This window comes from Macaca nemestrina, chromosome 15 (genome assembly GCF_043159975.1).
Source record: "Macaca nemestrina isolate mMacNem1 chromosome 15, mMacNem.hap1, whole genome shotgun sequence".
In the NCBI taxonomy this organism is placed as follows: Eukaryota; Metazoa; Chordata; class Mammalia; order Primates; family Cercopithecidae; genus Macaca; species Macaca nemestrina.
In genome coordinates this window covers 33,736,279-33,763,488 of record NC_092139.1, presented here as the reverse complement: position 1 = coordinate 33,763,488, position 27,210 = coordinate 33,736,279, and the positions used below count along the sequence as shown (strand labels likewise).

At 39.1% G+C, this 27,210-nt stretch overlaps 1 protein-coding gene across 1 annotated transcript; it reads right to left on the bottom strand.

Annotated features, from left to right (window-relative positions):
• Nucleotides 1-590: 590 nt before the first annotated feature.
• On the bottom strand, nt 591-3,192 carry LOC105496144 (defensin beta 129). Its single transcript, XM_011766269.2, has 2 exons — nt 3,104-3,192; nt 591-1,206 (listed from the first exon to the last, which is right to left on the bottom strand). Exons 1-2 carry the CDS (start codon nt 3,159-3,161, stop codon nt 713-715), a joined length of 552 nt encoding a protein of 183 aa, XP_011764571.2. The 5' UTR covers nt 3,162-3,192; the 3' UTR covers nt 591-712.
• Between the last annotated feature and the right edge of the window lie 24,018 nt (nt 3,193-27,210).

Here is a 27,210-nt window from a genome sequence, read left to right as displayed (position 1 = left end):
ACTTTGGGAGGCTGAGGCAGGTGGATCACGAGGTCTGGAGTTCGAGACCAGCCTGACCAACATGGTGAAACCCCGTCTCTACTAAAAATACAAAAATTAGCTGGGCATGGTGGTGCACACCTGTAATCTCGGCTACTCTGGAGGCTGAGGCAGGATAATTGCTTGAACCCACGAGGCGGAGGTTGCAGTGAGCTGAGATCGCACCACTGCACTCCAGCCTGGGTGACCGAGAGACTCTGTCTCAAAACAAAACAAAACAAAACAAAAACACATGTTACAATTAATTTAACCTTTTTCTGATTTCTACACATTCTATTTTGCATATGGGCATCTCCTCCCAAATATATGAGAGAAGAAAATACATCTCTTGATACTTTCCTTACTGTTGCTCCAGGAAAAACACACTGTATGAGAGACATAAATGCTTGTTACAGAGGCCTAATCTAGGCCATGCATGGGACAAATTTGATGCTGCAGTCACCTTCCTGATGCTTACTTTCTCCTACGCATCTAAACTTAAAACAATTCCATCCCTTCCTAGCTCTACCCCCTCTGTGAGGCTCTTGTGAGAATGATACCATTGTATAAACTGTAGGTGCTCAAACAGTGTTTATTGAATGACTGATGACAGAGGAAACAGTTCTATGTCATTTTATAGATAGCAAAAATAGAGAGGAACTTGAAACTTTAAGTTTTAAGGGAAAGATCCCCATTACTGCTCTTCTGCTTCCTCCAGCTCCAGTGATGGTGTTGGCAGTATGTTTGGTGGAGGTGGTGCTGGTGGTGGGGAGGCAGTGGCAGAATCTCTGCTTTCTTTGGTGTTACTCTTGGCAGAAGTAGCAGTGTATGTGATCTGTCCTGAGGTCATGGTGCTGACGGTGGCAGAGTTCACAGGGGTGGCATTTGGAATGATGACAAGGTTGGTATTAGCAAAAAAGTTAATGCTTTTGATTTGGGGGAGAATAGACAAAATATGTTTTCTTTGTATCACAGCACTAGAATTCTCGGCAGGTTTTAGCATCTCTTGGACGTCTTCATTAAGCACATTGGGTGTTCCATATTGCAGGTAGTTTTTAATCAATTTAACCACTTTTGGTCCAACACAACATTTTTTCATCTTGCATTTCTGTATCTCTTTTTCATCCACATTGCAATGATCCCTGCATCTCCCAAAACCCATTAAACAGCTTCTCAAGCCAATAAATTCTGCATAAAAAAAGAGAAAGTCATTGAGCCACGGCTAATAACTAGAGATGATGTTACAACTGCTATTCATACTCAATTTTAAGACTAGTGTTTAGAGATGTTGTTGAAGGCAAATGGGCAGGCCAAGAGAGTCTCTATGACCCTCTTGAATCCAAAATAAATTTCCTGTTTAGTCTGCCTTCCTTGAGTAACTTTAAGAAGCAAAAGGCACGTAGAGGATAGAGTAATTATTTGCTTTTAGGATAGAATTTTAGACCTTCAACTTAGCATCTTAGGTACTTGTCGGACATCACTATCCCATCTCCATAATCTTGGGAAATACCAATGAGAGCAAAGTCTATCATAAAATTAATTTAAGAAAGAAGTGCAAAAGAGGATCAATAGAATTTTCAGGAGTCCTTTCTTTTCACCAAACCCAGTAGCCCATGACTTCTCTTTTCTCAGCAATTGCTAGATCTGTGATTCCTGAAGCATGGTGTTCTCCTATCTATTCTAGCCTCTTTGGACACTCTATCCCTCAGAAGTCTCATTCATTATCCCAGCCTTAACCTCATATCCACCAAGGTAACTTCTGTGTTGTTATCTATAATTCTAAATTCCTTGCTCAGCTTAGTATCTTATCTTTATCTGCTGAATGATTTTTCCATCCTAACGTCTCATCTTTCTTTTTTCTGAATCTAAAAAGCTTTTCTCCCTTGTTCATATTAATAACTCAATTATTTTCCATAAATTACAAGAGATTTATGTAGCATCTATTAATTTTCAAAGTATGTTCACATATATTTCCACATTGTTTTTTCATCAAATGGAAAACAGAAAAAATTCTTATATTGGAAGCAGTTGCGTTGATTAACCCCATTATATTCATATGAAATTGAAGTTCAAAGTGGTTAAGTGACTTTACCCAGGATGACACAGCCATACTTGCTTATGGTACTACCGTTTTCCTAGGGTCCCAAGATAAAAACATTAGAAGCATCTTTGACTCTTCCACTTTCCCTGCCCCGAAACCCATTGCTATTTTTTTCAAATAGCTGGATGATTCTTGTATTCTGAAACAAATCTCAATGCTTCTCCTTTCTTTTCCAAAAACAATAGTCAATCCCCTGGCTTAGCCTTTTGCCATAATGCATTCCTAGATGCCCTTATGGTAGTTTGGGGGTTTTCAGGAAGACAAAGGCTGAGAGAAGGGATAAAGGCTCTGGAAAACCTGAAAGAATTCAAGATGGAGAACACAGGCCTGTGTACTGGATCTTGAAAGGGTTTTTTTTGAGCATGAGGGAAGAACTTCCTCCTTTCTACACCAAAGCACAAACTGATAGGAACCTTTGCTTCAAGAGGTGGTTTTACAGGAAGGGGAACAATACACACTGGGGCATGCTGGCTGGAGGGAGAACATCAGGAAAAATAGCTAATGCATCCTGGGCTTAATACCTGGGCGATGGGTTGGTAGGTGCCATAAATAACTATGACACATATTTACCTATGTAACAAACCACACATCCTGCACAAGTACCCCAGGACTTAAAAAAAAAAAAAAAAAAAAAGAGGCGGTTTAAGATAGAAATAGAACTAAAAAGAGGTAGACCTGGGCTTAGTCTTAGCATGATAGACATATACAGGACAGGAAGGCAGCATTATATTTTGGATAGTTTCTGAATGGACAAAAAATACTCTGCTTTCTCTGTAGCTTCCTGGGTATTCCCAACGGACACAGTCTGGGAGTCAGAGCCTATGAGAATGTATCAGTGCACGACTGATACAGTAGGTAAGCTCTTTAACCATCTTTTTGAACAGCTCATCTTTCGGCCTCCTCTCTTTGGGTTTCCATTGTCATGGGCGGCCAAATCCTTGGTTCCTCACATCTACTCATCTTAAACCTGGGAATCTACATTACCTGTGTTCACCTGGTACTGTAGCATGAGGCTGGCAAAGATAGGAAAAAGGAGCTTCATGGTTGGGTGCCAGAGAGGAAGCCCTGGATCTGGGTTGATGCTCCTGAGCTCCAGCCTTTATTGGCCTCTTCATGGCCTTAGGCCATGAGCAGTGAAGTGCAGCCAAAGCAGGTTTGTGTGCTGCTCACCGTAGTTGTGTTTTTTCTGACTGTTTGAAGACACCCTCTCCTGAACACCTCTATGCAACAAATTTCTTGCTCTTGATCCTGGAGGAAAACATAAGATATATAAGATAAGAAAGAAAGAGCAAGCCCTTTGCATGTCTCTCTCTTTTGTTTTTTTGAGATGGAGTCTCACTTTGTTCCCCAGGCTGGAGTGCAGTGGCGTGATCTCGGCTCACTGCAAGCTCCGCCTCCCAGGTTCAGGCAATTCTCCTGCCTCAGCCTCCCGAGTAGAGTATCTGGGACTACAGGCGAGCACCACCAAACCCAGCTAACTTTTGTATTTTTAGTAGAGACGGGGTTTCACCATGTTGGCCAGGCTGGTCTCGAACTCCTGACCTCAAGTGATCTGCCCACTTTGGCCTCCCAAAGTGCTGGGGTTACAGGCGTGAGCCACCACACCCAGTCGCATGTCTCTTTCTTAATGTTGGAGTAGGATAAGAGTTAGATATTTGATTCACTAATTGTCAGCCCAGTTATGTTAAGGTTGGCACTTAGTGCATGAGAATTAGAAGAGATAGAGGAGCGTGAAGATTCTGCCTTGTTTGTACTGGTATGTCCAGTGGCCAGCATAGGTATTGGATCAACATACAAGTCAGTACATTTTTGTTAAACAAGTTTGTGGGAGACAGCTCTTGGCATATCTTTAACTTTTGAGTTTACAATGATTCCTACATCCTTTTAAAGTATCAATTGAAAAAAAAACCTTTTTAAACTTTGGGGGTATATGTGCAAGATGTGCTGGTTTGTTACATAGGTAAATGTGTGTCATGGGGGTTGGTTGTATAGATTATTTCATCACCCAGCTATTAAGCCTAGTGCCCATTAGTTATTTTTCCTGATCCTCTCCCTCCTCCCACCTTCCACTCTCCAATAAGCTCCAATGTGCATTGTTCCCGTCTGTGTGTCCATGTGTTCTCATCATTTAGCTCCCACCTATAAGTGAGAACATGCAGTATTTAGTTTTCTGTTTCTGCATTAGTTTGCTAAGGATAATGGCCTCCAACTCCATCCATGTCCCTGCAAAGGACACGATCTCATTCTTTTTTATGGCTGCACAGTATTCCATGGTATATATGTACCACATTTTCTTTATCCAGTCTTTATCCAAATGGCCAAATGATGGGCATTTGGGTTGATTCTATGTCTTCTTTGTTATTGTGAATAGTGCTGCAATGAACATATGCATGCATGTGTCTTTATAATAGAACCATTTATATTCCTTTGGGCATATACCCAGTAATAGGGTTGCTAGGTCAAATGGTATTTCTGACTTTAGGTTTTTCAGGGATTGTCACACTGTCTTCCACAATGGTTGAAATAATTAAAAGCAGCGATTTTTATAGCATACTGCTCAGATTCCTTAGTCATAGCTGATTGATCCAGGGATAACAGCAGAACCAAGCCTACAAATCAGATGGTTTCCCCTGCTAATCTGGGACGTTTCCTAAGAAACTCAGATATTGAAGCTCATTGGCTCTGAATATTATTAATTGTTCAAGCCCTTTCAAGAGTTTCCCTGGTTCCTTACCTTCCTGAAATTCATGTTTTCTTAGGATTTCATTAGCTACTATAGTATCCAATGACTCCTCGGTTTTGTTTAAATTAAACTGTTATTTTTTAAAACAAGCAAATCTTATGAACTTTCAATTTATGAAATGTATATTTTACTTCTATGAACAAAAATAATCAAGTTTAGGCATATTTACTTACTACTTGTCAATACCAAGAGATGGAATTAACAGCCCTTTGGAATCAGTTGATCCTGAATATCACATATTAATTGGTTTCTGGTGTTCTAAGATGCATTAAAATAACATTATTCACCTCATTGTGTCTTGCTAGTCCCAAAGCATTAAGAATGTGAAGAGTACCAGTACAAAGAGCAGCACAGTTATTATGAAACAAAAAATCGAGTTAATAAGAATTGTAAAGTTATGAAAAATTAAGTATGTTGCATGTATGTATGGAATGAATCTATCAACAGTGTAGAATAATTTTGTAAAAAGACAAATTATTCACATGTGCAAGGTGTTGCATTTATTTATCCCAAGGTGTTGGGAAATGAAAAACACTAGCTATTGTCAACATAAATTTTTTTTTTTGAGACGGAATCCCACACTCTTGCCCAGGCTGGAGTGCAGTGGCGCCATCTTAGCTCACTACAAGCTCTGCCTTCCCCGGTTCACACCATTCTCCTGCCTCAGCCCACTGAGTAGCTGGGACTACAGGCGCCCACCACCATGCCCGGCTAATTTTTTGTATTTTTAGTAGAGATGGGGTTTCACCGTGTTAGCCAGGATGGTCTCGATTTCCTGACCTTGTGATCCGCCCACCTCGGCCTCCCAAAGTGCTGGGATTACAGGTGTGAGCCACCGCACCCGGCCCAGAAGTATTTTTAATACTCAGAATTATGTGCAAAAAATTTTGAAAACCCTGCATGATTTTTTTCATAATATAAATTTTCTTGAACTTTTTGTTATTGATTTCCAAATAATTTGTATATTGGGGAAGGGAATAACATATGGCAATAATTTTTGATACTGAGAGTGCTTTATTGATCATTTTTTCTACTTTTTTGACATACACATTTATTGCTATAAAATTCCCTCTTAGTACTGCTTTTGCTGTATCCCATAGGTTTGTAATGTTTTATTTCCACTTTCATTTGTTTCAAGAAATTTTTAAATTTCTGTCTTAATTTCTTCATTGACCCAATGGTCATTCTGGATCACGTTGTTTAATTTCCATGTGTTTGTATAGTGTTCAAAGTTCCTCTGGTTATTGATTTCTACTTTTATTCCACTATGGTCATAAAAGATACTTGATATGATTTTAATTATTTGGATTCTTTTGAGACCTGTCTTGTGGCCTAACAAGTGGTTTATCTTTGAGAATATTCCATATGATGAGGAAAATATGTGTATTCTGTGGCTGTTGGATGAAATGTTCTATAAATGTCTGTTAGGTCCATTTGGTTTATAGTGCAGACTACGTCTGATGTTTCTTTGTGGATTTTCTGTCTTGATGATCTGTCCAATGCTGAAAGTGGGGTGTTAGTGTCCCTAACTATTATTGTTTTGGGGTCTACCTCTCTCTTTAGACCAGCAAGGTTCAAATTAATTCACACGTAGAAAAGATGACACAGTGGAAATCGAAAAGTGTTTATTTTTAAGTGAATGATTATGATAATGAAACACTACAAATCAAAACTTATGAAGTCCAGTTAAAGCTGCATATAAAGGGAAAATTAGAGTCTTACCCACTTGGCTATACTGAAGAAAAGCTGAAAATTTATGAGATAACAACACAAATAATAAGTTAGAAAACAATAACAAAATAAAAGGAAAGGAAGTTCAAAGAAAGGAAGATAAAGCTGAGAGGAGAAAATAATTAAATATTTTTAAATTTTCATAATATTGAAAATAAAATACAATTAAATAAAAATCAAACATAGAATCAACAAAACCAAAAGTTGATTTTGAAAGGACCAATTAATTAATTCACTATAGGAATAACAAAGAAAAAAATGAAAACACATTGTCTATGTGAAGAATAAAACATGTAGCCATCACTACAAACTCTATAGATAGTAAAGAGATCAAAGGACATATTGTGAGTGACTTTATGCCAAAAATCAAATTTAGAAGAAATAAACAATTACTTGATGTGACCCAAGAAGAAACTGAAAATTTGACAGTTCTAAATTGTTAGGGAAATTAAATCTTTAAACTCAGTTGAGTTTTTCTGCTACATTCCAATGTCTGATCCCTAGCTCTATGGGTTTCCAGAGATAGTTGTAGAGGCAGCAGAAAAATATTCTTACTCTTATATTATAGCTACCATGGTGTGTTCCTGAAGTCCAACATGTCTAATCATGGGATCCTGTTACCCTACCTTCCTGATTATGAAAGAACTAGCAGATTCTCTGCTGGGCCAGTTTGCTGGGATGTTCTGGAAGTCATTCTGGGAGACCAAGCCCACAGTCAGCTTCTGGAGAGAGTTTATAAGCACATAATTCTGAGTATTAAAAATATTTCTGGGCCAGGCGCGGTGGCTCACACCTGTAATCCCAGCACTTTGGGAGGCCGAGGTGGGCGGATCACAAGGTCAGGAAATCGAGACCATCCTGGCTAACACGGTGAAACCCCATCTCCACTAAAAATACAAAAAAATTATTAGAACTAATAATTTTTGCTTTATATATCTGTGTTCTCTAGTGTTGGATACATATATATTTATAATTATCATATCCTCTTGCAAAAATGACTCCTTTATTATTATACAATGACCTTCTTTGTCTCTTTTTACAGTTTTGTCTTGAAAGCCATTTTTATCTGATATAAGTATAATTACTTATCTTCTTTTTTGGTTTCTATTTGCATATGATTTCTTTTTTTCATTCCTTTGTATTCAGTCTATGAGTTTCTTTATAGGTGAAGTGAGTTTCTTATAGGCAGCCTATAGTTGGGTCTTGCTTTTTTATCCATTCAACCACTCTGTCTTTTGATTGGAGACGTTAGTCCATTTACATTCAATGTTCTTATTAGTAGGTAAGGACTTACAACTGCCGTTTAAAAATTTATCTTCTGGTTGCTTCATTGGTCCTCTTTTTCCTTCCTTCTTTCCTTCCTTCCTTCTTTCCTTCCTTCCCTCCCTCCCTTTTCCTTCCTTCCTTCCCTCCCTCACTTTTCCTTCCTTCCTTCCTTCCTTCCTTCCTTCCTTCCTTCCTTCCTTCCTTCCTTCCTTCCTTCCTTCCCTCCTTTCCTTCCCTCCCTCCCTCCCTTTCCTCCCTCCTTCCCTCCTCTCTCCCTCCTTTTTTCCTCTCTCCCTCCCTTCCCTCCCTTCCTCCCTCTCTCCCTTCCTCGCTTCCTTCCTTCCTCCCTCCCTCCCTTCCTTCCATCTTTCTTTGTGTAAAGTTGACTTTGTGTGGTAGTATGTTTTAATTTCTTGCATATTTGTTACAGGTTTTTGTTTTGTAGTTACCATGAAGCTTGCAAATAACATCTTATAACCACTTATTTTAAACTGGTGACAACTTAATTCTGATTAAAAAGAAAAGAAAAACAGACTAACAAGCAAAGAGACAACTAAAAAATCCTACACTTCATCCTCTCTGCTTTTTGATTTTTATTGTCTCTATATCTTTTTATACTATGTCTTAAAAAGTTGTTGTCATTATTATTTTTGATTGGTTTGTCTTTTAGTCTTTCTACTAAAGATATGAGTGGTTCATATGCCACAATTACAGTGTTAGAGTATTTGTATTTGTCTGTGTACTTACTATCACCAGTGAGTTTATAGCTTCAGATGATTTCTTGTTGTTCGTTAATGTCCTTTTTTTTCAGGCTGGAGAACGCCCATGGGCATTTCTTGTAAGACGGATCTGGTATTGATGAAATTCCTCAGCTTTTGTTTGGGAGACTATTTTTCCTTCATGTTTAGAGGATAATTTTGCTGGAGATAATATTCTAGGTTGAAGGCTGGTTTTCCTTCAGCACTTTTCATATGTTTTCCCACTCCCTCCTGGCCTGTAAAGTTGCTGTTGAAAAGTTTGCTGCCAGATGTACTGGAGTTCCTTTATATGTTATTTGCCTCTTTTCTCCTGGTGCTTTTAGGATCCTTTCTTTATCTTTGATCTTTGAAAGTTTGATTATTATAAGCCTTGAGGTAGTCTTATTTGGGTTGAAACTGCTTGGTGTTTTTTGACCTTCTTGTACCGGGAGGCTTATATCTTTCTTGAGGTTTGGAAGGTTGTTTGTTATTATTTCTCTGATCTTTCTACCCTGATCTCTCAAAATGTTCCATGTGCTGAGGAAAAGATCTCTCTATTTACCCTGTTCTTTCCCTCTACATCCTCTTTAACACCAATAACTCTTGGATTTACCCTTTTAAGGCTATTTTCTACATTTTGTAGGCATACTTTATTCTTTTTTAATTTTTTTTTGGCTTCGTTTATTTTTGGATAGCCTGTCTTCAGTTCTCACCAGTTCCTTCTTCTGCTTGATCAATTCTGCTGTTGAAAGATTCTTATGCATTTTTCACTTGGACAATTAAACTTTCAGCTCCAGAATTTCTGCTTGATTTTTAAGCAATTACTTCAATTTCTTTATGAAACTTCCCTGATGTAATTCTGAATTCTTTCTCTGTGTTGTCTTGAAGTTTGTTGAGTTTCATCAAGACAGCTATTTTGAATTCTTGTCTAAAAAGTCACGTATCTCCATCATTCTCAGATTGGTCACTGATGCCTTATTTAGTTCATTTGATGAGGTCATATTTTCCTAGATATTCTTAACTCTTGAAGATGGTTGTTGATGTCTGGGCATTGAAGAGTTAAATGCGCATGGTAGCCTTCACAATCTGGGCTTGTTTGAACCCGTCCTTCTTGGGAAGGCTTTTCAGGTATTTGAAGGAGATTGAGTGTTGTGATTTGAGGCTGTGGTTATTGAAGCTATATCAGCACTAGAGGGTGCCCTAAGCTCAGAAACACTGCAACTCTCGCTGAGTCCTAGAGGAACCACCTTAGTGGGCTGGGGTTAACATTTGGCCAAATTCCCTGGGTTACCAGGCAGAGTTTCTTCTTCTCTTCCCTCATTTACCCCCAAACAAAAGGAGTCTCTCTCTCTCTCTGTGCGGGGCTGCTTGGAGTTGGGGGAAGGGCAAGTCCAGTGGCCACCACAGCTGGCACCGTGCTGGGTTACTTTTGGTGCTTTACTTTACTGTGGCTGAGCTGGTTGGTACCCAAGTTGCAAGGCAAAGCCCTCTGTACTCTTCCCTCTTCTTCCCCCAAGTGGAAGGAGTCTATCCCTAAGCTGCATTGCTTAGAGTTGGGGGAGAGGTGACATAGGCAATCCTTAGCCACCATAGCTGGTTTTGCACTAGGTTGTGAGCACCCCAAGTTCACTGCCACTGGGAAAGGTTCACACTGTAGCTTACCTGCCCCTTCCAGCTCTAACTCTATTGCTTTGGGGTAGAGATATTAGACATTGTCTCCAGGATCAGATGTCTGGGATATCAGATGGAAACCGATTATTTACATTATAATGCATACAGTGTTCAAATAATTTCAGAAGCAAGCAGCAATGTTTTTAATTATAGGCATCTATTTATCCTTAATTATTGTAGCAGATGTCCTTGCAAGTTTACTCTTTCATCCCAGCATTTCATTTTTGAATAAATAGCATTCCGGCAAAAAGGATGGAGAGAAAATTTGGTGTAGATTAGTGTCTTAAGATGAAGACAGAAGTCACTGAAGTGTGAAAAAGAGAGAAGGGAAAAGCTGCTGTCCATCAATTTCTAGACTTTTGAAATATTGATGGAAGTTCTGGGAAAAAAATCAAAGAGATTCTACACACCTGCCCCCATTCCATATCCAAGACTAGAACCCCAAGTTATTCAGCCCCTCTTGTCCCAACATCAACCTTCCTATATATAGGGAGTTGATTAAAGAGCATTTCTTGATTAAGAAGGGATTTGGACTCTAGATTCTCCCTGTAGATACTCTCAAGGTGATTCTGTCTCATTCCCATGACTGGCAGGAGGTGATAATAAATCAGCCTTCTAAATAAGTGAAAAAAAAAATGCAGCCGAGCACGATGGCTTATGCCTATAATCCCAGCACTTTGGGAAGCCAACGCTGGTGGATTACCTGAGGTCAGGGGTTCGAGACCAGCCTGGCCAACATGACGAAACCCATCTCTACTAAAAATACAAACAATTAGCTGGGCATGGTGGTGGGCGCCTGTAATCCCAGCTACTCGGGAGGCTGAAGCAGGAGAATCGCTTGAACCCAGGAGGTGGAGGTTGCAGTGAGCCAAGATCATGCCATTGCACTTCAGCCTGGGCAACAAGAGTGAAACTCTATCTCAAAAAAAAAAAAAAAAAAAAAAACACAGGATTTTTGGATTTTTGCATTTCAGGGGTTCAGCATTTTGTTTTACTTCATGCAGTTTTGTCTTCTATCTCTTACAGTCGTTGATCATACTGGTGTTTCTTTTTTCTCTTAAGGATAATTTCCTTTGATTTTTTAGGATGTGTTTTCCTTTCGCATCTCCCTCTCTTGTAGGCATTCTTCAAATTTTAGTCTCCTCAGAATGTTATTTTATAGTGATTACCTGTTATTGCTCAACATTATTAATTTTTCAGTTCATTCAGCAGATATCTATTGAACATTAGATACCATGATCAACACTATGTGTCAACTGCTGTCTATGTATAGAGGATATTGCAGTAAATAAAACGTATAAAATTCTTGACTTAATGGAGTTACTTTGTATCTTCCCTCTATAAGAATGAGCCGTGCATCACTATTGGTAAACAGTTTCCTCAGCCTCAGTCTTGTAATTCGGCAACCTGCTGGCTTTCTGTATCAAAATAGCTTACTTCTGCCTCAAAATATTTAAAACAGAGTAAATTTAAAACCGAGTTTTATATATATATATATATTTAAGAGGCAGAGTCTCACTATGTTGCTTAGGTTGGCGTGCAGTGGTTTTTCACAGGTGTGAACATAGTGCAGTACAGCCTTGAACTCTTGGGCTTAAGCGATCCTCCTGACTCTGCCTCCCAAGTAGCTGGGACTACAGCTGTGCACCATGGCACCTAGCATTGGATAACCTTTTATGATATTTATAATATGCTGCTTCACAACAACTAAGGTACCTAGAAAACTTGGCATAATGGTCTCTGTGTTACACATAAGGAAAGTGAACCAAAGAATATAAATAGCTTTTTCAGGGCTGGGTGAATTTCCCAGAATAAACCCCAGCTCACTCTCACCCCATAGCACTCCATATCAAATGTTCTGAATAGCATGGTGCTTGTCCTCTGCAATGAGCTGTACTTCTGCTCTTTCCTTTCTGTTCTCATGACTATACCCCAAACTCAACCTATGCTTTTAAAACTTCATAGTTGTCCATGTGAGCTTTCTTCAAAGGCTGAACACAGCATGAACTCAGTCTTTGAAATTCCAGTGCCCTAGAACAAAGGGAATGTGGATGTGTGTGGCCGTTCCCCACATGCAACAGATAGGGAGCCCTTTTGAAATTCACAGGAGGTTTCTTCAGAACAAGTTAAAGACCTTCCTTTTTTTAAAAGCAAGGGAAAATTCAATGAAATAGGACCTTTGTTGTAGCAAATAGTAGAGATGAAAATAAAAATACAATAACATAGGGTTGGCTGGTCTTTCTTGACAGCTGTGTCAAGGTGGTAAAGGCAGGTTGAGACACCAGGACACTTGCTGAAATTAGAGGGGACTTTGTAGGACTAATACAGATTTTATCACTTAAGAGGCCTTGTCTTCTCATGGATTCTCCAGGCCTGGTTTCCACTTTAATTTAATTTAACCTTAGAACAAAATCTACTCGGCCGGGCGCGGTGGCTCACGCCTGTAATCCCAGCACTTTGGGAGGCCGAGGCGGGCGGATCACAAGGTCAGGAGATCGAGACCACGGTGAAACCCCGTCTCTACTAAAAATACAGAAAAATTAGCCAGGTGTGGTGGCGGGCGCCTGTAGTCTCAGCTACTCGGGAGGCTGAGGCAGGAGAATGGCGTGAACCCAGGAGGCGGAGCTTGCAGTGAGCCGAGATCGCGCCACTGCACTCCAGCCTGGGCGACAGAGCGAGACTCCGTCTCAAAAAAAAAAAAAAAAAAGAACAAAATCTACTCAAGGGATTCAATAAAATTAAAAATTTTTATTCTTTGTCAAGTATATTCTTAGGAGTGGCGTTTAAAAAAATTACAAGTGCTTGGTGATAAAGAATCCAACTTCTAGTTACAGATTTGTGCCCCTGCTTTGATTTGTGGTAAGGCACTAGCTATTTTATCTCCATAAAATACATGGTATATCCAACTTGGATATTCCTGGGAGATGCACAGCCTTGGCCTAGAGTTTATGACTCTATGGAGATCTTGGCCTTCCCCCTGGGCTGGTGAGAATGTTGTGAGCTGGACCTCTTCCTCAGTTTCTCCTTTCATCAAGATTGGAGAATGCCTGGGTCTATGAGGTTTCTTAACATGAGACTGACAAAGACAGGGACAAGGACTTTTGTGGTTGGAGAGGCACCAGAGAGGAAGGAGCAGTTCTGTGCTGTGAGGCAAAGAACTTTTGCTCTTGTTGACTTTTCCGTGGGCCTGGTCAGTGAGCACAAGATAGGAGTTGCTCATATTAGATGTTCTACAAGCAACCCTGTGTCATCAAAGTCTTTCCTGACTACTCCTGGGCTCCAAACTCCATACAACAAGCACCACTGATAGAGGGCTTAGACATGAAAGACAGGAAGAAAAAGACATATTCCCATCCTTGAAAAGCATATAATGCCAGGGTTACTTATCCATTGCTGCATAATGAATTACCCCAAAATGTAGTGGCTTCAAAACAATCATCATTTGTTATTCTTTCATGGTCTCTATGGGTTAGAAATTAAGGCTTAGCAGAGATGGCTTGTCTCTGCATGGTAATGTCTGTGACGTCAGCTGGGAAGGCTCAAAGACTGGGGACTGGAATCATCGGGAGGCCCATTCACTTACATGTCTGGCAGTTGATGCTGACTGTGAGCTAGAGGCCTTGCTGTCTCCATGTGGCCTGAGCTTCCTTCTAACATGGTGGCTGGAGACAGAGGGCCAGTCAGAAGCTATTCTGCCTTGGAAATCACCTGATATCTCTTCCACTGCATTGTACTGTTCAGGTTGGTTACAAAGATCTTCCCACATCCAAGTAAAGGGAGCAGTGACTTCACTGCTTGTTGTCAGCCACAGATTATAAGACTAGATTTGTAACTAATATTGCTAGCTGTTTTCTTTGAAATGACAAGTTCACCTTGTTAATTTTTGAGAAAATTTCTGCCAAGTATGTAAGCCTGAATAACCATACTTTTTCCATCATTCTTTCAAGTAAAAATGATATTTCATAAAAAAGTGTCTAGTTCAGTTTAAAATCCAAATAATTAAGTGATTTTTCTGGTGACAACCATCATAGCTTGCTGTGTTGCAGAAGTGCTTTATATGTACTTTTCATTGTATGACTCAGAACATAGTGTCAAAAAGGTAAACTGACGCATAATAAAATGTTTAAAAGAGTTTATTTGAGCAAACAGCAATGCATGAATTCGGCAGCTCCAAACCAGAAGTGGTTCAGAGTTTTTACTTAAGAAGTGGTAAGGAAGCTGGGCACGGTGGCTCATGCCTGTAATCCTAGCACCTTGGGAGGCCAAGCTGGGAGGATTGCTTGAGCCTAGGAGTTTGAAACCAGCCTGAGCAACATGGTGACACCCTTCTCTCTACAAAAAAAAAAAAAAAAAGAAAGAAAAAAAATTAGCCGGGCATGATGGTGGGTGCCTGTGGTCCCAGCTACTGAGAAGGCTGAGGTGGGAGAATGGCTTGAGCCCAGGAGCTCAAGTCTGCAATGAGCCATTACCATGCCACTGCACTCCAGTCTGGGTGAAGAAGTGAGGCCCTTTTTCAATTAAAAAAAAGAAAAAGTGGTAAGGAACACGCTTTCGTACAGTAAGTGTGGAAATAATACAAATAAAATATTTGATTGGTTATAGTTACAAAAATTGTCTTATTTGGTCTATCCTGCTGGGAAGTACCTTCTTATATAATTATGAGTTAGTTAGCTGCTTTTGATTGGTTGAGATTAAGTTCTATTTTTCTTTAATATAGGCGTTTACAGGAAATACCTCCAATTACGTTTTGCTTATGTTTGCAAATCAAGAAAAGTTATGATCAATTAAGAGGCCTTGTCTGCTCATGAATTCTCCAGGCCTGGTTTCCTCTTTAATTTTACTTTAACCTTAGAACAAAATCTACTCAAGGGATTCAGTAAAATTAATAATTTTTATACTCCGTCAAGTATATTCTTAAGTGTGGCATTTAAAAAAATTACAAGTGCTTGATGATAAAGAATCCAACTTCTAGTTACAGATTTGTGCCCCTGCTTTGATTTAGTAAGGCACTAGCTATTTCATCTGCATCAGTTTGCATTTTCAGAGCCAATGTCAATTTTGTGAAAAGGCAAAATATTATTATGAAACTAGTTATTTAAAAAATATTGTTATGAAAACAATTTGGACCTTGCAGACTCCTTCAAAGGGTTTTGGGGATACCTTGGCATATACAAACCCCATGGAAGACCACTGGGTGAACACATTTAACTGCTAGATATCTTGAGGACATTTAGAGAGCTCTGAGAGGAGTTCCAAATAGAAGTTGAAAATAATGAGCAGCATTACCTTTTAGGGCTACCACTCTGACTGAAATATAGAGGCTACATCGGAGGGTGCATAGGAGTGGCAATGGAACTGGAGAGAATGGAGGGGCTTTGAGTACAGAACACCCAGAACGATTGTGTGTAAAGCATGAGGGAGGGATCACAGAGGCGCTATTCAACCTGCCTTTAATACTCTCATTTCCATTTCCTCTCAAGCTAACTCCTACTCACCTCTCAAGTCTCTGCTTAATTGCAACTTTTAAGGAGAGTCTCTTTAATATCCTGGACTACTGTTGATCACTTAATTTTAACCTCCTATTCATTTTATTCCTTCACCGAATATTAAATTGAGCATCTATTATGTGCCAGAAACTGTCTTAGGGGCTGGTAATAATCTATACCACAGAAAGTCTCTGCCATCATGGAGCTTAACATTCAAGTGGGTTAAAATAATGAATAAAAGCAGATATTGTTCTTGCCCTCATGGAGTTTTTCCACTGAATGCTGCATGCAGGGAACCGGGTGGCTGCTGCTGAGGGCTTTGTGAAAACTGGAGATCATGAATTCAGGTGCCACTAATCTGCACAGCTGTGCAATTTTTTCCAGCACTGCTCATCAGCCTGGATTTGTCTGTGGAGAAGACAAGCAGTTAAAAGGATCTGGAGTTGAAATTTTCACACAGGTGGGTGCAGAAATTCTTTAAAGATTTTAAAAATGGTATTGGGATTTGAGGATGCTGACAAGGGAGTGCTTGAAGTGATGAATCATGGGGTTGAGGCTGCTAAAGAAAAGTGATGGAGGCTTTGGGAGGCTGAGGCGAGTGGATCACAAGGTCAGGAGATGGAGATCATCCTGGCTGACATGGTGAAACCCCACCTCTACTAAAAATACAAAAAAAATTATCCAGGGGTGGTAGCGGGCACCAGTAGTCCCAGCTACTCGGGAGGCTGAGGCAGGAGAATGGCGTGAACCCAGGAGGCGTAGCTTGCAGTGAGCGGAGATGACGCCACTGCACTACAGCCTAGGTGACAGAGCAAGACTCCGTCTCAAAAAAAAAAGAAAAGAAAAGTGAAGGAGGAAGTGTATAGCTGATGCATGTTCTGTAGTAACAAAATGAAGGAGCTGAAAAGGTGTGTGGGTGTGATCAGAGAAGGTGATAGGAGTTCAGAGTTCATGTGTGGAGTGGTCATTGGTGATGACATGGACAGCTCTATGTCTAGAAATCAGGAGTAGAATAGCAGGTAAATTATTGACATTAAGAAGGACAATTAACTGGACATTTGTAGAATTGAGTAGTTTTTCCATATGGATGCTGAAGTCACCAATAATAAAGGCAATAATCAGAATAGATACATTCTAAACAAAGTGCCAACGTCCTCAATACATGAGGGGCTGCTTTTTAAAATATACCAATAAAGATGGTTGAAGAGGCATTGAAAAGAGCCGACTTGAGTCTTGACTAGTTGGGGATTTTGCACTACAGAAGCGACGTTTTCAAAATAACATTGGGAAGGGAGGAAGATGCCATACCCACCTTTTGGCCTTGAGTCATGCAAAGTGGGAAAATCAACAGCATCATCTTGAGAGTACAAGTTGATGGTGAATCCACAAGGGAGAAAGAGGATTAATTTAACACAGGGAGAAATGAAAAGTTAGATGAGGAGATTCTGGTTGTACAGGATTTAGTTACCTTCCAATGGGGTTTCAATTAGGGACAGTGGGAAAGTTTGGGAGGGAGGAAAGCAGTGGGAAATTGGTTGCTATTGGCTGTAAGATTTCCATATATATTTGTTCTAGCACTTCCCAAGAGAATACAGATTAGTTGTGATAACTCCCTGTTACAGCTAATTTGAGTAATTTTCCTTCCTGGCTCTTAGAAAAACTCAGGCTCTTCAAGGCCATGGGAGGGTACCTCCTTCTTTCTCTACCTACAGTTCCACCAAAACACTTTATTTCTGCAGGATGATAGATAAAATAAATTGATCGTCTCCTCTGTCTTCTGCAGTGGACCAATGTTAGAGATTCCCTAGCAGCCTTTCTCAGTTGGGTTTCTGCAAGAAAATTAAATCCTAACAACAAAACACATCCATTGTGTTTGGATTAACTTATCTTCTAAGCACCTAGAATGGTATTTGTTATGTATCATCTTTGGAAGAATTGGGAAAATGTCACCTAAGTCATTTTCTATGTTCTGTGGTTCAAATGAGGAACACCAGTTGAGAAAGGCCCCTATAACACTGCCTCATCTAAAGAAGGCCAAGTCTATAGATGGTAAACTACAAGGTGGGATTCATAAATGGTCATACTTGCTCCCACCTATCACTACCTAGCCACAGCTTTGTTTCTTTAAAGAAGAAGGAAGCCACATCTTGATCTTTAGAGGTCTTATACACCAATGGAAACAATTGTGGGGAGGCAAGGAAAGGAATAAAATTTGGGTGTCGGGCAGAATGGATTCAATTTAGCTTACACTGCTGGTGCATTAATGATACCCTGGAAAAGTCACTTCATATCTTCTGGGCCTGAGTTTCCTAATTTCAAATGTGCTGGCAGTGACATCATGCCCAAAGTATTGTGCATATGTAAGTGTGATAATGTAAGTGCAAGTGCTCAGCATATGATGGGTGCCAACAGATTATTAGCTCACTTCCATTTGACGCCTCCTTGCCTCACTCCTTTGTTCCATCCCTTTCTCCTGTCCCTATTGTTAGAGTCTTAGTAGGATTATTGTTCCCTGAAACAAAGCAAAGATTGAAGGAATTGTCTTGGCAAAGGTAGGTTACAGGACAAGATGATAAAAGGCCCTCAGGAGGAGGGTTTAGCAGCAAGGTCAGCCCCTCACCTGGGTTATGTGACTCTAGGGTGATTTCTGTGATAGAGGTAGCCTAGAGTGGAAAGTACAACACATTCTTCAGGGACCTCTAATAGCAACTCTGGCTGAACAGACAGATTGCACACTCCTTGTACCTGTGACTTATTTCTTCCAGTTCTAGTAGAGGGTCCTTGCCCCAGGCACAGCATGTTCTGCAACCACTCTTGTTCACACTTCTGCCATGGTCCAGAGAGTAAAGCCTTAGGAGAGACTTCTTATGTCGTCAGCTAAGATCGTGCAGCATGCCTTATGCCTGTTATTGAGAATATGCATAGGTAATTGTGGGGTAGGGCAAAGAATATGCTCCTCCAGGTCCCCAGAGGAGAAAATATGTTTAAGTGTCAGAAACAAGATAGATTAACTTATAAAGCTATGTACTAGCAGCATAAACAGTGAAATATAAGTGACAGTTCTATTTCTTTGGGGACAAAGAACAATGAAGTTTTTGCATTGCTACAGCAAATACAGTATAATACAATACGTATTAGAACTTTCATTGTGTAATTCAAAGTTGTTCAAAGCCCTGATTACTTAGCTGCACGATTACTTGTTCATACAGATACTTGAATTACTTTGATATAAAATGTCTATTCTTGGCCAGGTGCTGTGGCTCACCTCTGTAATTCTAGCACTTCAGGAGGCCAAGATAGGAGGATCACTTGAGGCCAAGAGTTTGAGACCAGTCTGAGGAACATAGCAAGACTCTGTCTCTAGAAAAAACTAGCCAGGCATAGTGATGCGCAACTGTAGTCCCAGCTACTCAAGAGATTGAGGCAGGAGGACTGCTTGAGCTCAGGCGGTCGGGGCTGCAGTTAGCTATGATTGTGCCATTGCACTCCAGCCTGGGCAACAGAGTCAGACCCTGTGTCTTAAAAAAATGATTAAAATGAAAGATTTTTTCTTGTTGAATGCTTGGATATATGCCACAGAAATTGCCGTGTTTTCTTTTTTGATGATTGCTATTTGGGTAACAAAATGGTTTTTACTCTCATACAGGTAGTTCCCTATTTATGATAGTTGACATGATTTTTTGAGTCTACGATGGTGCGAAAGCCATATACATTCAGTAGAAACCATACTTCAAGTGCCCATGCAACCATTCTGTCTTTCACTTTCAATATAGTATTCAATAAATTACAGGAAATAGTCAACGCTTTATTATAAAATAGTCTTTTTATTACATGATTTTGCCCAACTATGTGCTCAAATAAATATTCTGAGCACATTTAAGGCAGGCTTGGCTAAACTATGATGTTAGGTAGGTTAGTTGTATTAAATGAAATTTTGACGTATGATATTTTCAATTTATGGTGAGTTTATTGGGACATAACTCCCTCATAAGTTGTGGAGTATCTCTTTATCTTTCGGTGCCTATGTCCTTCTGTAACAGACATTTGACACTTTATCTGCTCAGCACCTTTTAACGTCCTCTGTATGTTTGTAGAATTCTACATCTCTGCTGGAGATGATCAACTTTCCTCTTAAATGCATGCTCATCTTCCATAATATATAATGGTCACTGGGAAGTGGTTGCCAATGTCTTATTCCCCTTGCATCTGTGTGGTCATGTGATTTGTTCTTGGCAATGGAATGTGAAGTGAAGGGATGGGTGTCACTTCTGGGATTAGGCTTTTAAGACTGAGATATGATTTCTTCATGTCTTACATGTCTTACATTCGTACCAAAAGTCTCATTGATTTGTTTATGAGAGAAATATAAGGCAAATGTATGAAGCCCTTAAATGATGGATTAACAGGGCTCCTTATAGAGGGAGATGTGGATCCAGGAAGAGAGGCTTGCTGATGTATGTGATGGTGGCCTCTACAAGGGAGATTCTGGCAATGTCTCTCTGTAATGTGACTAGTGTAAGCCTGGTTCCTGCGTTGCTGCATATCATAACTCTGCTTGTTAGGATATATCAGCAGAGGATCTTGTACTTGATAATGGACTGTCACGCTGCCCTTTGTAGGAACATAATGCTTTACAATCATCTAACATCACATGGAGTAGCACGTGAATGCCCTGCCAGTGAGCACCTTCTAGAGGAGTCACAGGATATTTTGCAGGCCTATTCATCACCATTTCTTGTAGGATGAGTCCCAGTCTTCTATTTACTGTTGATCTCATTTTCCTAAGTGTTATGGACAGCCTGTTTGACCTTCACGTTCTTATTGCATACTTCTAAGTTAGTTTAGTTTTCATATAAAATCATATGGTGTTTTGCCATTTTAAAATCAAAATAAACTATACATAAAACTATAAAAAATAATCATTCTGGTTGTTGGGGTACAAGATTGGTGAGCCATCATGCCCAGCCCCTAAATATTTCATTTTTGATGCTATTATGGAAAGGGTAGTTTTTGTCAAAATTTCTTTTTCTGATTTTTGCTAAAATATGCACATGCATATTTTTGTATACAGACTTTTTATTCAAAACCTTGCTAAATTCATTTATTAGATGTAATAGCCTTTTCATGGATTCTTTAGGGTTTCCTATGTACGTGATCATGTTATCTGCAAATAAGGAAAGTTTTATCAATTGAGCTCATGAAGACAGAAGTAGACTGATGATGATCAGAGTCTGGGAAGGATAGAAGGGGGTCTAGGGAGAGGGGATGGTCAATGGGTACGAAAATATAGTAAGATAGAATGAATAAAATCTAGTACTCAATAGCAAAACAGGGTGACTACAGTTGGAATTAATTTATTCTACATTTAAAAATAACTAAAAGAGTATAATTAGAATGTTGATAACAAAAGAAAAGATAAATGCTTGAGGTGATGGATACCCCATTTACCCTAATATGATTATAACACATTGTATACCTGTATCAAAATAACTTTGTACCCCATAAATATATACATCTACTATGTACCTACAAAAATTAAAAATTAAAAATTAAAAAAAGAATCTGCTATATCTTCCTTTTCTAAATGCATGCATTTTATTACTATTTCTAGCCTTTTTGGACTAGCTAAGACCTACAGTATGATGTTAAGTAAAAGTGGTAGTGGTCAACTTACCATTTGTTCCTGATTAAAGTAGAAAGGCATGAGCCTTCTAAATTAAAGGTGATGTAATCTTTAGTTTTTTTTTTGTAGCTAACATTATTCAGCTTGAAGTTACCATCTCTCCTAGTTTGACGAGAATTTTTTTTTGAAAGGGTTTTGAATTTTGTCAAAAGCTTTTCTTGCATTTACTGAAATAATCATATGTTTTTCTCCTTTCTTCCATCAATATGGTGAATTATGTTGATTCATTTTTTGATGTTACATCAATTTTGCATTCTGGGGATAAACATCATATTGTCCTGTTCTATGATCCTTTCTATTCTTCATTGAATTCAATTTGCTAATATTTTATTATAGATTTCTGAATTTATGTTCATGAGAATATTGGCTCATAGTTCTCTTTTCTTGTGATATCTTTGCATGTTTTTGGAACCAAGGTAATACTGACCTAGAAGAATGATTTCAGAAGTGTCCCCTCTTCTATTTTCTGAAAGAGTTAGTGTAGAATTCCATTATTATTTCTTGGTATACTTCACCAGTGAAGCCATCAAGGCATGAAAGTTTCTTTATGAGAAGATTAAATTATGGATTCAGTTTCTCCAATTGATACAACATTGTTTAAACTTTATGTTTCCTCTTGGGTCAGTTTTGGTAATTCGTATCTTTTAAGAAACTTACCGGCCGGGCACGGTAGCTCACGCCTGTAATCCCAGCACTTTGGGAGGCCGAGGCGAGCGGATCACAAGATCAGGAGATATGGACCATCCAGGCTAACACGGTGAAACCCCGTCTCTACTAAAAAAAAATACAAAAACATTAGCCGGGCGTGGCGGCGGGCGCCTGTAGTCCCAGCTACTCAGGAGGCTGAGGCAGGAGAATGGCGGGAACCCGGGAGGCGGAGCTTGCAGTGAGCCGAGATCGCGCCACTGTACTCCAGCCTGGGTGACAGAGCAAGACTCTGTCTCAAAAAAAAAAAAAAAAAAAAAAAAAAAAAAAAAAAGTTTCATATGGGTTGTCAACAATTTTGGCATAAAGTATGGAATCATTTCTTACAAAACTTTTAATGTAATGATGCCCTCTTTTTATACCTGATATTGAAAATTTGGTAATTATCTCTTTTTTCTTGATCAACTGGCTAGAGTTTTATCAATTTTATTTATTTATTTAAATAATAAACTTTGGACCTAACAGCTGTATAGATATGATATGGAAAGAGAAATAAACTTGAAGATAGACCAATAGAAATTTTCCAAGGTCATTTCTATCAAGAAGAGAGAGAAAAAGTTTATTATTATTTTTTTAATTAATGAAACTCATGTCGCCATGGGGTGGTGGCACGCATTTAGGTGGGAGAGAAGGCGGGCAAAGATAAATGACTACCGCTCCGGAGAACAGCCACGCAGACAGGATGAAATCACACCAGGTCATGTTTATCCTTAGGGTCCAAAATAGAATGATATTTAAACCAACTAGCTCCGGGCACAGTGCCCATCACAGACCCTTATATGATTTTCTATTCAAGTTATGCCAGAAGCAGAGTCAATCTGAGTCATCCAAGACTCTTTGAACTTAATTTTTATTAAAAATATTTTAATCTTTTCAATCCTTAGTTCATATTGGAGACCTGTTTTGACCACCTCTAAGGCCAGTGTGCTGAAACCAGATTCACTAATTATGAATTAACCATTTATTTCTCATTATTAACGTATGGCCTTTCTGTTTTACCTTATATAATAATGACCTCTAACAATTTTCATCAACGAAGACTGGACGTATCAGGCATACATAGGAGGCCTTGAACACACACATACACACCTGGAGAAAGTTCTCATTTTAGCATGTTATGGCATTCTGGATTGAGGCCATAGGGTCTGCTTCTTCTGTTTTAGATCTACCTATCATGGCATTATTTACTTATCAAAAAATAATAAAAACAAAAAAATAAAACTTGGGATTCATTTTAATTTTAGGAAATAACCTGAAACACGCTGTAGCATGAAGACAAAACCATTACATTGTTCATTTCAAATATTTTAATCTTTTAATGGCTCTGGACAAAAAGGAGGGCAATAGTCAAATGGTATACTTAAAGCGGATACAGGTACATTTTTAGTAATTAAGCAAATATAATTATGAACCAATATTAATTCTCACCCTAGCTATTTTATGCCTTTAGGTAGTGTTTTACGATTGTTATCCAAATAAAAAAAGGAGGTCCAAATGTACATTTCATAAAACACAAGACACATTCTTTGTACACTTTGAGTTTCAGAAATGCAGTAGAATGGGAAAGAGCAAATTGCAACTCCAATTGGGTCTTTGTTTTTTTTTTTTTAATTTTATTGTAGGTTTGGGAGGACATATGAAGATTTGGTTACATAGGAAAACTAGTGTCACAGAGGTGTGTTATCTTTTCTATTCCTCTCCCTCCTGCCACCCTCCATCCGCAAGGAGACCCCAGCATCTGTTGTTCCTTTCTTTGTGTTCATGAGTTCTCATCATTTAGCTCTCATTTCTAATTGAAAGCATGTGGCATTTGGTTTTTTGGTTCCTGCATTAGTTTGCTAAGGATAATGGTCTCCAGTTCCATCCATATTCCCACAAAAGACATGACCTTGTTCTTTTCTATGGCTACACAGTATTCCATGGTGTATACTTACCACATTTTCTTTATCCAACCTGTCATTGATGGGCATTTAGGTTGATTCCACGTCTTTGCTGTTGTGAATAGTATTGCAATGAACATTCTCAGGTGTGTCTCCTTTTCTTTTTTTTTTTATACTTTAAGTTCTAGGGTACATGTGCATAATGTGCAGGTTTGTTACATATGTATACTTGTGCCATGTTGCTGTGCTGCACCCATCAACTCGTCAGCACCCAACAACTCGTCATTTACATCAGGTATAACTCCCAATGCAATCCCTTCCCCGTCCCCCCTCCCCATGATAGGCCCCGGTGTGTGATGTCCCCCTTCCCGAGTCCAAGTGATCTCATTGTTCAGTTCCCACCTATGAGTGAGAACATGTGGTGTTTGGTTTTCTGTTCTTGTGATAGTTTGCTAAGAATGATGGTTTCCAGCTGCATCCATGTCCCTGCAAAGGACACAAACTCATCCTTTTTATGGCTGCATAGTATTCCATGGTGTATATGTGCCACATTTTCTTAATCCAGTCTGTCCCTGATGGACATTTGGGTTGATTCCAAGTCTTTGCTATTGTGAATAGTGCCGCAATGAACATACGTGTGCATGTGTCTTTATAGCAGCATGATTTATAATCCTTTGGGTATATCCCCAGTAATGGGATGGCTGGGTCATATGGTACATCTAGTTCTAGATCCTTGAGGAATCGCCATACTGTTTTCCATAATGGTTGAACTAGTTTACAATCCCACCAACAGTGTAAAAGTGTTCCTATTTCTCCACATCCTCTCCAGCACCTGTTGTTTCCTGACTTTTTAATGATTGCCATTCTAACTGGTGTGAGATGGTATCTCATTGTGGTTTTGATTTGCATTTCTCTGATGGCCAGTGATGATGAGCATTTTTTCATGTGTCTGTTGGCTGTATGAATGTCTTCTTTTGAGAAATGTCTGTTCATATCCTTTGCCCACTTTTTGATGGGGTTGTTTGTTTTTTTCTTGTAAATTTGTTTGAGTTCTTTGTAGGTTCTGGATATTAGCCCTTTGTCAGATGAGTAGATTGCAAAAATTTTCTCCCATTCTGTAGGTTGCCTGTTCACTCTGATGGTAGTTTCTTTTGCTGTGCAGAAGCTTTTTAGTTTAATTAGATCCCATTTGTCAATTTTGGCTTTTGCTGCCATTGCTTTTGGTGTTTTAGACATGAAGTCTTTGCCCATGCCTATGTCCTGAATGATACTACTTAGGTTTTCCTCTAGGGTTTTTATGGTATTAGGTCTAACATTTAAGTCTCTAATCCATCTTGAATTAATTTTCGTATAAGGAGTAAGGAAAGGATCCAGTTTCAGCTTTCTACTTATGGCTAGCCAATTTTCCCAGCACCATTTATTAAATAGGGAATCCTTTCCCCATTTCTTGTTTCTCTCAGGTTTTTCAAAGATCAGATGGCTGTAGATGTGTGGTATTATTTCTGAGGACTCTGTTCTGTTCCATTGGTCTATATCTCTGTTTTGGTACCAGTACCATGCTGTTTTGGTTACTGTAGCCTTGTAGTATAGTTTGAAGTCAGGTAGCATGATGCCTCCAGCTTTGTTCTTTTGACTTAGGATTGTCTTGGAGATGCGGGCTCTTTTTTGGTTCCATATGAACTTTAAAGCAGTTTTTTCCAATTCTGTGAAGAAACTCATTGGTAGCTTGATGGGGATGGCATTGAATCTATAAATTACCTTGGGCAGTATGGCCATTTTCACGATATTGATTCTTCCTATCCATGAGCATGGTATGTTCTTCCATTTGTTTGTGTCCTCTTTTATTTCACTGAGCAGTGGTTTGTAGTTCTCCTTGAAGAGGTCCTTTACATCCCTTGTAAGTTGGATTCCTAGGTATTTTATTTTCTTTGAAGCAATTGTGAATGGAAGTTCATTCATGATTTGGCTCTCTGTTTGTCTGTTACTGGTGTATAAGAATGCTTGTGATTTTTGCACATTAATTTTGTATCCTGAGACTTTGCTGAAGTTGCTTATCAGCTTAAGGAGATTTTGGGCTGAGACAATGGGGTTTTCTAAATACACAATCATGACATCTGCAAAGAGGGACAATTTGACTTCTTCTTTTCCTAATTGAATACCCTTGATTTCTTTCTCTTGCCTGATTGCCCTAGCCAGAACTTCCAACACTATGTTGAATAGGAGTGGTGAGAGAGGGCATCCCTGTCTTGTGCCAGTTTTCAAAGGGAATTTTTCCAGTTTTTGCCCATTCAGTATGATATTGGCTGTGGGTTTGTCATATATAGCTCTTATTATTTTGAGGTACGTTCCATCAATACCAAATTTATTGAGCGTTTTTAGCATGGAGGGCTGTTGAATTTTGTCAAAAGCCTTTTCTGCATTTATTGAGATAATCATGTGGTTCTTGTCTTTGGTTCTGTTTATATGCTGGATTATGTTTATTGATTTGCGAATGTTGAACCAGCCTTGCATCCCAGGGATGAAGCCCACTTGATCATGGTGGATAAGCTTTTTGATGTGCTGCTGAATCCGGTATGCCACTATTTTATTGAGGACTTTTGCATCGATGTTCATCAGGGATATTGGTCTAAAATTCTCTTTTTTTGTTGTGTCTCTGCCAGGCTTTGGTATCAGGATGATGTTGGCCTCATAAAATGAGTTAGGGAGGATTCCCTCTTTTTCTATTGATTGGAATAGTTTCAGAAGGAATGGTACCAGCTCCTCCTTGTACCTCTGGTAGAATTCAGCTGTGAATCCATCTGGTCCTGGACTTTTTTTGGTTGGTAGGCTATTAATTATTGCCTCAATTTCAGAGCCTGCTATTGGTCTATTCAGGGATTCAACTTCTTCCTGGTTTAGTCTTGGAAGAGTGTAAGTGTCCAGGAAATTATCCATTTCTTCTAGATTTTCTAGTTTATTTGCGTAGAGGTGTTTATAGTATTCTCTGATGGTAGTTTGTATTTCTGTGGGGTCAGTGATGATATCCCCTTTATCATTTTTTATTGCGTCTATTTGATTCTTCTCTCTCTTTTCTTCTTTATTAGTCTTGCTAGCGGTCTGTCAATTTTGTTGATCTTTTCAAAAAACCAACTCTTGGATTCATTGATTTTTTGGAGGGTTTTTTGTGTCTCTATCTCCTTCAGTTCTGCT

What these genes read in the sequence shown, in the direction of transcription:
- LOC105496144 (XM_011766269.2), bottom strand. Translation starts at nt 3,161, where the DNA reads ATGAAGCTCCTTTTTCCTATCTTTGCCAGCCTCATGCTACAGTACCAG. An exon ending in ACAGTACCAGGTGAACACAG is followed by an intron (nt 1,207 to 3,103) that starts GTAATGTAGATT and finishes TTTTTTATGCAG; the next exon opens with AATTTATTGGCTTGAGAAGC.